This window comes from Nelumbo nucifera, chromosome 1 (genome assembly GCF_055504915.1).
Source record: "Nelumbo nucifera cultivar China Antique chromosome 1, China Antique-T2T, whole genome shotgun sequence".
Taxonomy (NCBI): domain Eukaryota; kingdom Viridiplantae; phylum Streptophyta; class Magnoliopsida; order Proteales; family Nelumbonaceae; genus Nelumbo; species Nelumbo nucifera.
Window position 1 is genome coordinate 173,511,699 of NC_142649.1, and position 12,949 is coordinate 173,524,647.

General features: G+C 38.7%; 1 protein-coding gene across 3 annotated transcripts; it reads left to right on the top strand.

The window, feature by feature from the left end:
- Positions 1–947: 947 nt before the first annotated feature.
- Positions 948–10,385, top strand: LOC104596391 (disease resistance protein RPM1-like). Of its 3 annotated transcripts, XM_088895299.1 has the most exons (3): positions 950–2,170; positions 2,252–4,238; positions 5,826–10,385. In XM_088895299.1, the coding sequence occupies exons 1-2, from the start codon at positions 1,321–1,323 to the stop codon at positions 4,231–4,233; spliced, it is 2,832 nt and encodes a 943-aa protein (XP_088751425.1). In that variant the 5' UTR covers positions 950–1,320; the 3' UTR covers positions 4,234–4,238; positions 5,826–10,385. The 3 variants fall into 3 exon arrangements, with proteins under 3 accessions (XP_088751424.1, XP_088751425.1, XP_010255824.1); XM_088895298.1 differs by having other exon boundaries at positions 948–4,238; positions 5,764–5,887; XM_010257522.3 differs by having other exon boundaries at positions 957–4,238.
- Positions 10,386–12,949: the final 2,564 nt, after the last annotated feature.

Consider the following 12,949-nt stretch of genomic DNA (forward strand, 5'->3'; position numbering starts at 1 on the left):
ACCACCGAGGCCTACAAAGACGAGATGGCCAAGTTTAGTGTCACTTCCTACTTGGAGGGCACCGAAGACACGAAGGCTCAAGTATTGGCGCTCCAATCAAACTTCGGCGCCAACTTGTTGGAGGCCTGAGGCCTCAATCTGGGGACGATCTAGCGGCTAAGACAATGAGACAAGCCTAGGGGGTGTAGCTGTTTGAGGGCCAAGTCCAAGTCAGCAACGAATAGCCTGCACAACCTGAGGCAGCCGATGAGCGCGTGGACGTTGAGGCTTGAGAATGCTTTGCATAGGTCTTCTCTAAGGAGGATGCTTCTTGTCCAACACTAAGTTGGTGCTCTAGATTTGTAACAACACTACGAGCCTAAAGAACAAGGCATTTAGATGGTTATGCCACTTAATGGAGAGTAATGATTTTGGACTAAAATAAGATGTTTTGAGAGTTCGGAAACTGAATTGGCAGTTTTGAAATTCGAATACCGAAATGAGACTAGAACCAAGGGACAGGGCACTAATATATAATTTATTCTTTTTTATAAAACAAATAAGTACATTTGGTAGGGAAGTATAGAAGTCGGGCCAACCCAAAAATGACCCGAGCCCAACGTAAACTCAAGCCAGCCCAAAGTTGGTTTAGGGTTTGGGTCAATAATTCGGGTTGGGTTAGGGACTTAGGATTGAGCTCAACCCGGCTCTACTTGACCCCTGGAAACCAGACGGCAGACGTGGAGCTTTCAGGGCCCGGATAGTAGGAATGTTGGACTCGAATGAAAATACATACTTGTACACGCTGGGGACGAATTATTATTATTATTTTTTTGCTAAGACGCTGAGGCTATGAGGGAAGATTTTGGGCATTCTCCAGCACTCCAACTTTGACTTTGGGGCAATGGGGCGAGATCACGTCTCCGCCCCACAACGCCCCACAGTACATCTTCGCCGTGTATTCGCATCATCTCCCGATGATATATTAGAACCGACGATGTTATCATCGGGAGATGTTCCCAATACACGACGAAAATGTGCTGTGAGGCGTTGTGGGGCGGGCTGTCTCCTGTGCGGCTGTAGTGCTGTGTAGCGTCTTGTGTGGCTGATGGCTGTATTCAAATTCATCATTACACCTTGGTCAATGCAACGGTGTAAGAGCAAAGAAGACTGACTGCTTTGCGCAATCTATTCTGATTTCTGAAGCAAAGACAACCTTTAATGGAGATATTGGAAATACGATGATCAAAGCTCCAAGTCAACCAGAAGGCAAAACATTGTCACTTGCCAAAAAACATTGTCTGTAAACTCTGTGGCTTCTAACATCCAGTACAGATTAGAATGGCAGAAGCTTTGTTGGTTTCTGTTATTACCAAACTGGGAGAGATTGCTCTTAAAGAGGTTGCCCCAGACGGTCAACACCAAGTTCGGACCACAGATGACATTAGGTTCATCAAGGATGAGCTCTCAACCATGAAGGCCTTCCTGAGAGATGCAGAGAAGAAAAGTATGAGAGGAGAGGTTGTGAGCGAGTGGGTGGCACAAGTCAGAGATGAAGCTTACAAAATTCAGGATGTTCTGGAGGAGTTCCTCCTCCGAATGGATCTCCTCAGGGCTAGACTCACGAGAAGACATGTGGGTTGTCTAGATATCAAGTTTTATATATGTTATATACCTTCCTTCAACAAGCAGATGACACTCTGCCGTGAATTCCACTCAGAGATTGAATGCATCAAGAGGGAAGTCGAAGCCATCTCTAGGAGAAGATTGCAATACAATCTTCAAGAGGAAGTAAATAGCTCGAATCATGAAGAAGAAACAAGGGGAGATTATGGGTTGTCTTCTCCATTTGTTGAAGAAGCTAATATCATAGGGATAGACAAAGATGTCGAGAAACTAGAGAATTGGTTGCTGAAAGAAGGAGTTGATGAGAACCATCAAAGGTCAATAATTTCTGTGGTCGGCATGGGGGGTTTAGGCAAGACAACACTTGTGAAGAAAGTTTACAATAGCATCAAGGGGCATTTTGAATGTAGTGCTTGGGTCTCTGTTTCTCAAGCATTTGAATTGAGGGGAATCCTCAGACGCTTGATGGAAGAATTCTATGAGAGCAGAAAGCAAGCACCTCCTAAAGGTATGGAAGCCATGGCTGTAGAAAAGTTGCAACAGACGACCTATGGCTATTTGCAAGGTAAGAGTTACATCCTTGTACTTGATGATATTTGGGATGTTAATGCTTGGGAAGTAGTAAAAATTGCTTTGCCCTGTAAAGGTAAATGCAAGGTTATATTCACGACTCGGTTGGAAGATGTAGCTTCTCCTACAGGTGAGACCAATTATGTTCATAAACTTCAGAAATTACCCCCAAATTTGGCTTGGGATCTCTTTTATATAAAACAGTTCAAGAATAACAACCCTTCTGTAAGTTTCCCTTCTCATTTGAAAGAAATTGGAGAAGCTATTGTTAAAAAGTGTGATGGTCTACCACTTGCCCTTGGGGCCATTGGAGGCCTCATGTCAAAGAAAGGGACTAATCCATCAGTATGGGACGATGTTCTCAAGAATCTTGACTGGGAATTGAATCACAGTCAAGACCTTCAAAGACTAAGTGCTGTCCTGCTTACTAGCTATAATTATTTACCCTCCCCTCAAAAATACTGCTTCCTCTATTGTGGCTTCTTTCCAGTTGATTATCGAATCAAGACATCAAGATTGATTCGTCTATGGGTGGCTGAAGGTTTTGTTGAGGACCACCCTCGAAAGACACCAGAAGAAGTTGCAGCAAATTACCTTGTTCAGCTCATTAATAGGAGTATACTACAAGTTGACATTGATAAACTTCGTGTGGGGCTGAATGCATGTAGAGTACATGACCTCATGAGAGAAATGGCTATTCAAATTTTTAAGAAAGAAGAGTTTGGTGTAGTTTACACAAACCACCCAAGCAATGGGTTACTTGTTGGGAGTCACCGACGTATAGCATTTCACAATAAGATTGCAGATAATAGCCTTACATGGGATAACAGAATCAACCATGAACAGAATAATCCTCGATCCTTCCTCACATTTTCTGTGAAAGAGGTCTCATATTCTGCTTTGCGTCAAATGTTGTTAAATCTTAAATCTTTGAGATTGTTGGATTTGTCAGAAACTAAAATTGAGCATTTGCCAAGTGAAATTGGCAATTTGATTCACTTGCGCTATTTGGGTTTGAGGTGGACTCAAATCCATCAGCTTCCATCTTCATTGCAAAAGTTGCATAACCTACAAACTTTGGATCTTCGGAACACAAAAGTGGAAAGCTTCCCCCCAAAAATTCAAATAGCAACGTTTCCACAAATGAGACATCTTCTTTTGACAAATAACAGAGAGAAACTCAGTGATCGGACTTTCACAATCCATATATTGAGAAGATTTACAATAGGAGCAAACAATAGAGAATTATCTAACCTGCAAACACTGTCAGGGGTCAAAGCTCATAAGAGCTTAGCAAGTCAACTTGGCTACTTAAATGGGCTTAGGAAATTATATATCGTAGAAGTAAGAAGAGAATATTGTACAGAGTTATGTGCTGCTCTTAGGAGGATGGAACACCTACGGTCCCTGAGAATTTGCTCCAACACTAAAGGTGATGTACTTGATCTGGAAATGATGTCACCACCTCCACCTCATATTGAGAAGTTATCTTTGGATGGGATTATGGAGTGCTTACCTCAGTGGGTATGCTCCCTCAATAACCTTCACACAATTAAATTGTTTGATAGTAGGTTAACTGATGATCCAATGCTCAGTCTATCACAGCTGCCTAATCTAGAGATCCTTGTGCTAAGTACTGCTTACATGGGGAGGCAGATGGGTTGGATTAGTAGCAGCAGTGGTGATGTAGGATTTCCAAAACTGAGATCGTTATGTATTAGTGATATGCTCAACTTGGAGGAGTTCACTGAAATAGAGGAGGGTATGCTGCAATGCTTATGGCATGTTGTCATTGGTTTCTGTCCAAAGTTAAAGAAGCTTCCCCATGGCTTTCAACATCTCAAGACTATTCATTCATTGATTTTAGCAGAGATGCCAGAGGATTTCATTCAAAGGTTGCGTTTCAATGGTGGGGAAGACTATTGGATGATCCAATATATTCCTAAAACTATGATTGAAAACCGTTCAATGGGATGCTTGTCACTGAAGAAAACATTAGATTTGGTTGACATGACAAGGAACCTTAAGAAGAAAAACCCAAGTGCTACTACAGATTAATGAGGGTAAGTCTTTAGTGCCTTCCTATTTCTTTTCAAGTCTTAATTGTTTCTTCACATTGCAAGAATGAACAAGTTTGGATCTTCTGTTAGTGTTTCATCAGAAAACTTTAGGGTCCTGGTATTTGTTTTGTTAATTTTGAGTAATTCCTACTGTATGGATGACCTACTCATTTGTTTTTTTATAATTTTGAAGTGTTACTCTTACATATTGGTGCACCAGCTGTAGGTCATGGGATGCTGTTTTGATATTCTCTATTTTCTATCTTCTGTTTTAATTGAAAGAATAGTTGCAAAATAACAATAATAGATGTTCTCAAGAAGCCCTTTATTTTTGTTATGATATCCTGTTTTATTTTATTTTTATTTTTTATTTTTTATCTCTCATTTAAGAAAGTGCCCATTCCATTGAGATGCAAAAATTTACAACTTTCTCTGTTTATTTTCAGCTAACATTTTCACTATTTTTATCCTCTGTGTTTCAGTTATTTCTCTTGATGTTCTTATGATTTATTGAACTTCTTGTATAGATTTTGCTCCTTGGTATCTTTGGAACTCAGTTACCTTATTGGTACTATTTGTTTGTGAGATCCATAGGCTTCTATCTTTATTTTCTCATCTACAAAACCCCAATCGCCAAAACTGTAGCTTTCCATGTACCCAATCATTCACCACTTTGTCTATCACTCTCTTTTTCTCTCAAAAATCACATGAAGAATAAAGTAGTCATTGGTTTTGGCTTTTTGATGTATACTGATTTTCTTAACCAATTCAACTCCTTTATCTAAAGAGAGTTCTTTTTAATAGGGGTTCTTGCTTGGTTCAATGGTAAATCCTCAGGCTTATAAGCATGAGAATATGGGTTCAAGTTGAGAATTGCCACTTTGTGTGTGTGTGTGTATCCAGTCTACCCATCCCAAGACTGATCATCATTGGATAATGACCCTTTTAGAGACCAACATTCAACTGACTATTAAATTGCCTTTTAAGAAAAGCAAACTACAAGCCATACAGTTAATAAATATCACAAAATTAAAACTACCAGAATTTTTTTATTGCTGCATGGTTGCATGACACATTTGCCTCATCCCGACATTCTTTTCTGTTTTAATGGTCCCCTGTCGGCTACTTCAATGCCATTGGGGGTTCTGTCAAGGAAATTCTCTGGATATGTTTGAAATTGTTCTTGGGGTCTTTCCTGTTCACAAAGAAAATGTTTTTTTCCCTTTTTTTCTGGCGTTCTCACCAAATGTTGAAGCTGGAAATATTCAGCTGACTCAAAGACACATTGTTTCTGCCAGAGCTCATTAAAAATCTATGACCTTTTTTTCTGTGATTTTCATCATATTTTCCATTGTCATGCCTTAATGTTAACTACAGTAAATTTGTCATATGAACAAGTTTCTGAACCTTTCTTGGCTTTTCTGTATATGATCTTTATGTTGAATACTTGGGAAATCCTTTATATCCGGTGAAGTATCATAAAGTGGTTGCAGTTTCATCTTAGACCTAATTCAGTATCTTCTTGAAGGATGGAAATTCAGGTCTCTGGCTTATTCAGGGAGGGTTTATCCCATAAAATCTGTGTTGCAGGAACTCATACATGTATCAGGAAGGCATCTTTGAGCTGTCTAAAAAGTAAGATGGAGGAAGAGTGGCTTATGTGTCATACAGTGGAGGAAAGCAACCAGGAAGACCAAGTTGGTGGTGGTCACTAGTAGAGGCAGTTTGTTACTTGATTGGGTCAGCAATAGATACTTTAAAATGATTCAACCTCAACTACAACAGTGTTCACTAGAACTGGTTGGAATCTGATTTGGGCTATCGCCCCTGGAATTGTTGGCAGTAGTTGGTTTGGTCTTCTCAAAAATTTCCAAATGAAGGTTTACTACCTAGGGATGATAACTAAGCATATCCCTATCCAGAATTTTCTAATGAAACTAAACATCATCAATTCCTTCATTGTTAATTCTGTTGGAGCCATAAAAATGTTATAACACTTGTTTTTTCATTTTCTTTGCCTAGTCTAGTTTAGAAGGCTTTACATCTGCTTTCATCTCCTGGGGGCTGCATGCTTGGTTGGCAGGATGAAACAATTGGCTTCTTCACAACTTTTATGGTAGACTAGATTAACATCATAGTAAAACTCATTCTGTAGCTCTGTTTATCACACCTGGTGGAAAAAATAAAAGATACCAGATATTTTAGAAAAGATGTTGGATTGTTGACCTGGTTTTTGAAGCTACCTTTCTTTATTTCCATCATTGCATGCATGGGCAATTGCAAGGAAATTTCCATGTCCATTGTTGAATTGGTGAGTATGCTTAGAGTGGTCCAGACCTCTTGTAGGAGGGATTGGACATCTCCAACTTAAGTTATTGCAACTATCTTCCTCAGTTAGTAAGTTTCCAATAATGTAGCTGTTTATCATGAAAATGGAGGCTCATCCCTAGGCCTTGTTGGCACTTAATCACATTAAGACGGGTCTATAACCAAGTCATGTTCCCACTTTATGAGGTTGGATAAGTTGAGAGAGGCTATCCAGGCTGCAAATTTCTTTTAGCTCCATTTCATCAGGAGATGAAGGATTCTTACTCATCCTTCTTTCCCACTTTCCCAGAGTCTGCATTTTTTGTATAAAGTGATACTGAAAAAATTGTAAGCTCATATTGTAATATATATATATAGATAGATAGATAGATAACTCTACATGCCTAGCATACTGTTGTATGTAATACTTATTGCTAATACTTGTTGGATATGTACCAGATACTGCACGGATACTTCTAGATGTACTCTAATGTGATAATTGTTTTAATCAATTATACTACAAAAATATCTGCATTATGTTAGAAATTTAATTAAATTTGGCGATACATAGTTCTTGAGAAATGACATTTAGCTTCAAAAACTAGATATAAACGCATGGTATAAGCATATTACATGGGATACCTGTACCAGTATCTGTGTCCAGGATTTCTCCATTTCCTATATCTGTTTTTGTATCCATGTCTGTATCTGGGCATCATAGGTTATGAAATGCCAATGATATTTTAGAACTGTTTATTTATACTATTTCATGGTTTACAGTGCATTACTAATCTATTTTATGTTTGGTAAGGAAAGATTCGGTTAGACCCCTTTAATATCTCTGTTTCTGTTGTTTTCTCTGGTTGTGGTTACTATATTCTGTGTTTACCAAAAAAAATACTATTTTATGTGGTTTTCGGTAAAAGAATTTCATTATCTTCAAAAATTACAATTATTTTGTGCAAATGCATTTTAATGTTAATATGTGGTAAATAGTCTTAATTCTTTGTTCATATGCATATTTTTAGTTTTAGCTTCAAGGATTTTCTGTTTCATTTAAGTTTCTTTAAATTTTTATACTCTGTATTGGGCTTTTTTTCTTATATCATTTTGGTTTGGAAAAGGATATTTCTCCTGTTAATGACTTCCTTTACTGACATCTCTGGGTGGGATATCTATGGTTAATCAAAGGTTATATGTTGATGCTTATGGTGGAAGAGAAATAAGCAGATTTTTTTTTTTTTTTTAGCATAAGCATTATCCAGTCAATGTTGTCATGAACAAAGTAGAATTTCATAATCTGCTTTTGGACTTCTATTATCTGTCTCAATCTATAGTGCATGATGTATATATATCTGGCATTGTGAAAGATGCCAAAGTCAGTGTCTAGTACAGGGGGCTTCCTTTGCTCCTCTCATAATTACAAATATACATAGATCTTTCACATACAAAAAAGATTGGAAACTTACTACAGCCGAACTAGATTTGATTTTCAAGAAATTATCACCCTAATGATAGAGGTGTAAAGTGGGCCGTGCCGGGCCGGCACGGCACAGCCCACAGGCGGCCCGCACAAATTATGGGCTGTGCTGTGCTGGCCCACAGGCCGTGGCACCCTCCCTGGTGAAATTTTTTGGGAGTCGGCGGCCCGTGGGCCAAGCCTTGGCCCAAGTCGGGCCATGGACTGGGCCAAAGATATTTTTGCCTATTTATTTAAAAAAATTGAAAAAAAACTTAAAATTTTAATTTTGTATGAATTTTGATGTATGCAATTGCTTATATATACAATAATTAAATAAATTAGTATAATAAAATTGAAAAAATTGTTTATTTTATTAATATATTATATTATATATATATATATATATATATATAAATAGTATATATGGGTCATGCTGGGCCGGCCCGTGGATTTCAAATCCCAGGCCCAGCACGGCACGGACCATCATGCCGGGCCTGGAATGGCCCGTAGACTGTCGTGCCGGGCCGGTCCCAAATTGTGTCAGGCCACTGGTAGCCCAGCCCGATTTACACCTCTACGGCTCCACCTAATGATTTTGACTTAGGGTGTGGGACTTGTCTAGTTGCCAGATCGGACTGAAACAGAAGCTTCTCGTAAGAAGATGGCTCAGAATTCACTTGTTGAAAGAAAGCATGGAGATTTCACCCGAACCTCTCCATGGTGGTAAAAATCCATGATTGGATACGTAAATGAGAATCATCATCATCTAAGCCTTCCCAACTCTATGGAATCAGCCATATGAATCCTGTTTCATCATTCCATTCATTATAGTAGTGTAGTAGTGGTCAAGCGAATGCAATGAAATTGACTGTTTCGTTCATTCATTTCAGTTGATGTTGGAGATCATTTACATGGAGTACATCAAGGTTCAAAGTTTCGATACAGTCCGATACGCCAAATTGGGTGTATTGGACTTTGTATCGACACTCTTTTATATTTTTTTAGATTTTTTTTTTTTCCAAAATATGTTCAGGGGGTCAGTTAAAGGCCTGGTTACCCTCTGAAACAGGTCATACCCTGAAATTCTTTACATTTTGTGTATCGGTGATCCACTGATACGATATGCATATGTAACGGAATTTTGAAACTTGGAGTACATTCATATTTTCTGGTCTTCCAAATTTAGGTAATATGAATCCTTTTAATAGTCAAGGAGAAGAATGTACTGAAGTAAAGGAAACGTGGTTTCAGGACCGCTATATATGAGCATCATGACATTCTGGAATCTTCTCAAAAAATAGGCATTTAAATTAGGGGTGAACAAAAAAAACTGAAAAATCGAATCGACCGAAATCGAATTGAAAAATCAATTAACCGAACTGGTTGGTTTGGTTTCGGTTCTATGTTTTTAAAAAATTAAAGGTATTGGCTCGGTTTTGATTAACCAATATAAAAAACCGGCAGTTAACCAAACTGATTGGTATGCATATATTTCTATATTAAATATATATATATATATATATATATATAATTTTTTATTATATCTTTTTATAATAAATGTTCTAAAAATTAAAAAACTGAAAAACCGACGAACCGAACCGACGGTTAACCAAACCTGTCAACCGGTTAACCGACTGGCTTTGGTTTGGTTCTGGTTACCGGTTTTTCGAAAACCAATAATACAGGTTAACCAAACTGTGAACACCCTAATTCAAATATGTTACATGAACACACGATTCCAAATTAAGGGTCTGTTTGATTTACAGTTGGAATTAAAATCATTTTGAATCAAAATTGGAATGTTCTATTTCCATAATCTGTTTGATTACAGGAATTGGCATAAGAATTAGAATAAACTGGAATAGGATTTCATACCCAAGGGAGGGCGGAGGGGGAGGGAATGGCCAGACTGATTGATGGTCCAGACTGATTGGAACGTTGTCTTCTCCAAAATGTTTTCCGGGAGATATTAGTTGTAAATTTCTTGATAAAGCTTCTAACGGGCCACTTGGGTGGACTTTTAGGATTAGTTTTCTATACCCATGGGCTTGTTGTAAATTTACAGGGCCAGTCGGGGCTATTGGTCTTAAATCTTTGGGGCTACTATGCTAGATAATTATGTATTGGCAGTTTGGCACTGTGCCACTTGAGTCATTACGGCCTGTGATGATTGCCTGTGATTGTCGAAGGAAATCTGTAGGGCCTGACCATGACTGAGCCCTGTGTCATTTAAGTCATGGTTAGCATGGGCTTATATATTTTGGTTCTTTGGTGGGCTGGAATAGTCCAACTCAGCTTGATCCAAGCCCACTTACACATCTTGGTACATAAAAGCTGCCTCTTCCACATGGCAAAAGAAAGAGCTCAGCCAAAAAAAAGAACCATATTAAACTGAATTTATATTTACAAAAAACTTGAGAGGAAATACAATGTAAAACAATACAATAAAAGCAGATAAAAGGTGGTAAACACTACGATGGCCTGACTAACTTGCTTACATGAGTGAGATTCTGTTGAAGCGCGTTGAAGACTCCTCACATCAAGTTATAGAGAACCAAGAAGAGCAGAAACAGTAGTAAGGATCCCCAGCCAAACCCATCAGCTTCATGGCTAGAGCTACCTGGCTGTTGATGAACCGCAGAGAGCAAGTAGGCAGAGGGAAATAATTTGTCAAAGATTCCAACTACCAGAAGCAAGACAAGAACGAAGACTATCAGTGGAATCAAACATTCAAATACTTGAAAAAGAAGAGACACATTTTCCATTAGGGTTGGACCAAATATAACCAATCCCCAAGCCAGCACCAGCAAAGAAGGAACCAGTGGCGATGGTCCATTACCCATTTGTTGGAACTCTGAGCGTCTTCAATTCTCTCTATTATGGAAATTACAGCGTTATAGAAGAAGAGCTGCTATAACTATAATTCTTCATTATGTTTATTTGGTAGTTTATGTTAGGAGGCAGGGTAGGCCAACTCCAACCAACTCTATAAAAGAAATATAATTAAACAAGGAAAAAAAAAACTATCAATGCCGACAAACTATGGAATATCAAAGTGGGCCCATATCTTTAATGCCGACTAATTAGAATATTAGATTCCTAATTTTCATGGGCTTTCTACTTTTCTAGAATGTTGAAAAATAGGTGAAGTGACCCATGCCTGATTAGACTGGGGCTTTTAATAATAGTTGAAATGTCTGAATTGAAGCTTTGTTGTTTAGCGTAGAGCAGAAAGTAAACCATCTCATCCAGGGAGACTGGAATATTGTTCTTGTGTTTTGGACAGACTAAATCATAAGGTTCCCTTGGGGGTCCAAGGATCAGAATTTATTCTGTTTTCCTCTTTTCTTTTGAGGCCCGGTTCGTTGCTGGTATTTAGCAGGGGGGGATAAGTTGTTAACCGTAAACCCCGCAAGTTGTTGATCATAAACCCCGTATTCATTTGCTACTATATTGGTTCCTACAGTAATTGAAGATACCGGAGGGTATCAATTACCCTCCTGCAACGTGGGTAAATAATTTTACCCGCACACCAATAGTGCTTTCTCCTTCTTACCACTCTCTTTACCCGGATAACTTATAACATACAAAATCACTGCAACCTCACTTACCCAGAAATTTTTTTTTTTTTTTTGAGAAACATGTATGGGCTGAGACACATGGAAGAGTGCAGAATAAAAGTTGTATGAGGCCATCTAGCATTTAATAGACTGTACCTTGTCATCAGCTTGTAACCAGAAGCAAATAAAGCATTAAATGATGGGATGGGATCTATTAGAGCACTTGATAAATATTTTGACAATTTTCAAAAGTGGGTTGTAAAAGGAAGGGAAAGACAAAAACCAACCCTACATTTTCCTTCAAATCAAACATAAACTTAAGGGACAGGTGTCAAAAAAAATCCAAGTGCTCACTTACCGTGCTTACAACGTTGTGCCTACTGATCCGAGCTGTTAAATGATTCCTAAAGATGCATTAAAAAGAGGGGGAAAAAAGGTACAAAAGACCTGGTCCAGAGGAAGAAACCATGCCCATCAGACATACAATCCAGAAACAACTGGGCCAGCAAAACAAAAAGGCCCACCATACGGAAAGCATCCCCGGATGATCCCAGACGATCCATACGAAAAATATAAAACCTAGAGCTGAGCAGCAGAACATCTCAAGACAAAGACCCAGCACCAAAAGAGCCATCAAACCAAAATCCCGAGAAAGGCCCCGGACTGCAACCAGCCGGTCCAGCCCCATGCCCAGGCCAGGAAAACACCGCACAAAACAACTTCGCATCCTTTTAAGAAATAGCACCTTCTCCCCGGCTTATATAACAGGCCTGGGGTATAGGATGAACCAGGCCCAGGCCCAGGCCCATAGGTGCTAAACCCGGCCCGAACCGGCCCATGATCACCCCTATTTTGGAGCCATGTTGGGGGTCACGTTGATTCCATGTCAATATTTTTCATACTCTACAATCTTCAAAAAAGAACAAAAAAAAAAAAAAGAAAATCACAAGATTATGATTCATGAGGAGGTTGGGAAGCACAAAGAAGGCTATGCTGACATGGGCAACCATGAAAAAATAGTATAGAACAGAATGAAGCAAAATTATTTATTGTGCAGCTGAACAACCATTTATAAATTCTAGCAATTCTCCGTTTGTTTGTGAGGAGTAAAATGGGAAGAAGAATGACGTGGTCCCCTCTTTGTATGAAAGAGAACAAAGGCAGGAGGAAGGTTTTTGTTGACAGGAGCAAAATGATTTGGTCCCCACTTTGTATGAGAGAGAGAAGTGAAGCAGGAGAAAGGAAGAAGGTGGTGTAAATTTTATATCAGTTTTTAGGATACAAAATTTGCACTGCCATCGATAACAAGAAATTTGACCAAAAGTGAAATTTTTGCATCGGGTGCAAATCATAATTAGAAGCAAACTTATGCAAAACTAAACTGG

Excerpts from the sequence above, each read along its gene's own strand:
- LOC104596391 (XM_088895298.1), top strand. The coding sequence starts at position 1,321 with ATGGCAGAAGCTTTGTTGGTTTCTGTTATTACCAAACTGGGAGAGATT.